This window comes from Galdieria sulphuraria (assembly GCF_000341285.1).
Source record: "Galdieria sulphuraria unplaced genomic scaffold scaf_237, whole genome shotgun sequence".
NCBI classification, from domain to species: domain Eukaryota; phylum Rhodophyta; class Bangiophyceae; order Galdieriales; family Galdieriaceae; genus Galdieria; species Galdieria sulphuraria.
The window spans coordinates 1-4,725 of NW_005178238.1; the positions used below are offsets into that span (position 1 = coordinate 1).

The 4,725-nt window shown below is 33.9% G+C and overlaps 1 protein-coding gene across 1 annotated transcript; it reads right to left on the reverse strand.

Moving 5' to 3' along the window:
- Positions 1 to 626: 626 nt before the first annotated feature.
- On the reverse strand, positions 627 to 1,310 carry Gasu_64270 (uncharacterized protein). The gene is made up of 2 exons (XM_005702377.1): positions 932 to 1,310; positions 627 to 883 (listed from the first exon to the last, which is right to left on the reverse strand). Exons 1-2 carry the CDS (start codon positions 1,189 to 1,191, stop codon positions 790 to 792), a joined length of 354 nt encoding a protein of 117 aa, XP_005702434.1. The 5' UTR covers positions 1,192 to 1,310; the 3' UTR covers positions 627 to 789.
- Between the last annotated feature and the right edge of the window lie 3,415 nt (positions 1,311 to 4,725).

The following is a 4,725-nucleotide window of genomic DNA, read 5'->3' on the forward strand; positions in this document are numbered from 1 at the left end:
AATTGACCCCCAACCCTCTTCCACTTCCAATTGGCCCCTTTTTTCCCCCCATCCCCACACTCCAAGACAATTTTCAAACCAAAGTTGCATTACCATTTTTTACCCGCAATCGACCATTTCATTCACCCATACATATTCTCTCATCAAATGGCAATTTACCAAATGCAATTCTTTGTCTTTTTCAGTTCGTTCATCATTTTTTTGCGCCATTTTACTTAATCACTTTAGATATGTCTATTTCTTCGAATAAAAATCTTTCTTTCTATAAATTCTACAACTACGCATTCATTTCTCTGATAGACTGGTTTTCACTCTTGATGTTGTTAATGTAAGAAAAATAATCCTTGCGTTTATGGCGTGTCTGTAGTATAGCGTGTCAAGGCAGCTTTAAAATTTTACTTATTATCATAATTTTTATTGTCTGCCTTTTTAGTAAAAATTTTGAAACTAAACTAAAAATTATTTATTTTTGTCAATTTAGTGGATACTGTATAAATATAGTGTTTTTGAAATTAATTCTTTTTTTGCTTTGTTGAGTTTTGTGTTTTCATATAATATTTACTTTGAACATTTAATTGTAATAGTTAAAAATTAACTCAATGATTAAATTTTTTAACAATGTTTTCAATGTTTCAATCAACTATATTAAATTGTCATTATATTTTCTTTAGAAATTTAATAATAAGATTATTTTAGAGTAAAAATGTATTATGAAAGCATGGAAACAGTATGTAAACAGCATGTAATCGAACTTTCTACTACTTCTATCTCATAAGATATAACTAAGGTTCAAATTTCAATCTTTTGCTTTTCGAATTGGAATTTTTCAAACACCCTTCCTGTATGGATGGATTCTCCCAAGATTTTCAATTCACACTCAGTCCTCTTTGCACACTGTCCTCAATTTCAAATGCCCCCATTTCTAATTTACCCATTCTTCCCTGCATCCCAAATGGCAATTTTCAAATCAACACAATCGCCTTTGGGTTGGCCCCTCTTCTCCAATTTCCTCACACCTCTTTTCCCACTCATTTTCCCCCATCGCAATTTCCCCACTCTTTCCCATTTCCAATTACCCATTCTTTCCCAGCCCGCCACAATGGCAATTTTAAAATCACGATCAACTTTGTGGTTGGCCCAAATTGGCCCCTTTTCCCACCCATTTTCCCCCATCGCAATTTCCCCTCCCATCTCCAAATGGCCCCATTCTTCCCCAGCCCACCACAATGGCAATTTTCAAATCACGATCACCTTGGGGTTGGCCCAAATTAGCCCCTTTCCCCACCCATTTTCCCCTTGGCAATTTCCCCACTCTCTCCCATTTCCAATTTACCCATTCTTTCCCACCCCACACCCAGAATGGCAATTTTCAAATCAAAATTGCGCGAGCCCATTCCCAATCGGCCACTCTTTCCAAATTGCCCATCTTTCCCATTAGCAGAAAAAATCACTAAAAAGTGTGTATTGTATACTGGTGCTCAACGTATTATGCAGAATCAGACCCAATAGCAAAATCAAAATTCTCGTCTAACAGAAAAGAATATCAATATGATCCATTATTTAGTTATTTGTAAGAAGAATGCACTTGAGTGAGTTGTGGTCAACGATCTGTTTACTATTAAAAGCAATTTACAACTATCAGGGAAAGAATGTAGGAATTTTCTCTCATTATGATTCTTGCCAAGCAAACTATCAACTAGGTTATCCTTTATGCGTTAGGATAAATGACTACTAGTACTAGTTGATATTTTGTTTGTCAAACCTATTTGGCTAAATTCTTTTAATAAATCCATATGATCATTGTGCATTTGCTATTAAAGAGACTATCGACGATATATAAATACTATATGAAACAAAGTCTAGGATATGAATAACTCCACTTACATATGGGATAGTTTTCGTGTGCTAGTATAAAACGACTTTGTGGAACAGAAGATTTATGAAAAATGGACATACAATATACTGTAATTCAAACAACCCATGTCATTCTATCAGCACTATCCAAGCCATATTCAACTTGAGAATGCACAATGAAGTTATTCCTATTTATGCCACTTGCTTTGTATATGTCTTCTTCAATAGTTAAAACTTGTCTTTGATTCACAAATCAGCAACTTGTCTAAAGTGCATTCTTACATCGGCATGATGTAAAAGTCTGCAAGAGTGAGATCATTCTTCCAACTTCTTATCAATCTGAGTTTCCATACTACAAAAAAAGTTATCAGTTCGTTTCTCAATCATCATAAAAAATAATCTTTCGTCTTTCTACTTGTTGAAAAAAGAAAAGAGTAATGAATTAACGAATTGATAGTGTACTACAATTCTTTAATCTTGAGTCTGGCAATCCATATAAACTGTACTTTTTATATGAATTGTTCGTGCGTCTTGAAATAACTAGCTTTACACCATCAAAGTCATTTCGTTTGGTATCTGGAACAATCTCTTCCCAGTGCAAGTTGACCAGGTTTTGTTCGTTCGGTCATAGAGCAGTTTCCATCTGACCTTGGTGTCGAAGAAAATTGACAAACTTGAGTGTACAAACTTTGGTAAATGTTTTCTTTTTCTTCTCAGTATGGACTGTCAAGTCTACTGCTTTCTCCCTTTCTTTATACTTGGTTTCCTTGGATAGTTTCAAAGAGTTACAAAGTAAACCTGCTCTCTCTCTTTTTTGGTTACATGGTACTTGATTGCTTCAATATATATACATATATGTATATGTATGTGTGTGTTTAGAGCGATATAGTCTTGACACCTTTTTGTTGAGTTTAAAAGAAACAAAAATTGAGTCAATGATGATAGGATGTATATCTAATAGCTTTGCAATTGTTGAAAACACTCTAAATATTTTCGAGTCAAACGAAAAGGTAGTCGGAACAACGAATTTCGGAGTCTCTACGAAAAGAAAAAGACAATGAAATTTGATAAACAATTGGCAATGTTGGTCAATTGAGTAAAAGCCAGTGAACAAAGAATTCGTGAAATGTATGGACTAGTCCATTCTCAAAAGAATAAGAATATGCGAGTAGTAAACAGAAAGCTTTATGAATAAATGGATGGGATGTAACTTTACGTAGTTTTCATTTATGAAAAGCCTACTGAAAGATATTTATTAGAATCCTTTTATCCAGAGTGAGGTAAAGTAAGATTCTTGGCAACTTTAAGCGAAACAATAATTATGGTGCTTCTTATCCTATTGCCAATTACCAAAGGACTTCTAGTCAGTTGAAAAAAGTCCATATCAAATATACGATACCTCAAAATGGCTACTGTTCGACAATCAAACCCTTTCCAAATTTTGCAAGGTTTCCTTGTTTTTTCACGGAAACAAAAAACGATTTTACCTTTTAAATTCCAAAGTCTAAACTATTTCGCAGTTGTACGAGACTGAAATTTACGATTGACACAAAGTTATGAAACAATATCAGAGGATCTCCTAGGACATGAAAAGTATACGTTGACTTTGTCAAATTTCATAAAATCGTTTTCTTTGTTAGGGCATACAAATAAGTACCTTCAAGTTGGTATTTCAAACATATTCTAACAGGAAACAATTGTGCTCAAAATTCGAATTTCCGAGACAAAACAGAGGTATCATTTATCGAAGGAAAATTTGCAAAAAAGAATGACACCTTGTGTTTTTCTGTTCATAAAGGTGTAGAACCATACATAAAATGGTGCGAAAATGGAAAAATAACACCTGAGCTTGTTTCGGAAAACTCCATACAATAAAACTAATCGTTCAATAAATGAAAGTTTTATCTATCACCATCTCATGGATCATGTCAACAGTCTCTCTCGATATATTGTTACATTTGAAATAGCTTCCTTGAAGAAAAGTCTTGTAAAAAGTGGAACAAAGCGTGCGACACCAACTTTGACTCAAATGACGTTGTTCATATTATTTTTCCTGTACCATTTTCCCATAAATATATAGTTTTATACTTTTTGTTTCACTCGCTCATTTTTGCACAGAGTATTCTCGTCTTCTAAAACTCAAAACGCTTCATCTCCTTGTAAGAGTCAACTCATATTCCCAAGTTTTATTTCTTCCATAGTCTTGAGCCTATAATCCAACACTATCGTTTCTATATAGCCTTTTTCCTATCCATTTCATATTCGAGCAACAAAATTGAGCTTTGTAAATACAACATATGCTGGAGCAGGCTTGTATATTCTTCTCTCAACGAAGCAAACATAGACGCTTTTTTCTAGTTGCTTTTTTTTGAACTTTTCAAAAAGTTTCCTATAGACCTCTGGTGGTGAGAACCTTTCCAACGGCGATGTCTTTCAGCAATCCAACGTCTATTGATGTGGACATTACGTTAAACCAGATAGTAGTAAACAACAAATAAACCAAGAATATGCAGCAAATTTTTCCATTTATTGTTTGACAGAAGCTATTGGAGATACTTTTCAACTATTTCAATGTTATTCTCGCTTGTGTTTTCAAGTCTATGATGTCAGTAACTGTAAATCGATTGGAAGAAATGTTGAACCATTCCTTGAAATTTTTCTGGGTCTCACCTGTAATGTATTTACTTTATCTTTTTTGATTGACTCCAACATACATATTCGTTTAACGTGTATACCTCTTCATAAAACTCAAACAGCATTGCTACGGCTTTAAGAGGATCTTTTTTTAACCATTCCTTGACTTTTAAAAGACAAAGTAGTACCTAATAGAACCTACATTCCAAGACTTGTGCTCTCAAACAAGATGCAAAC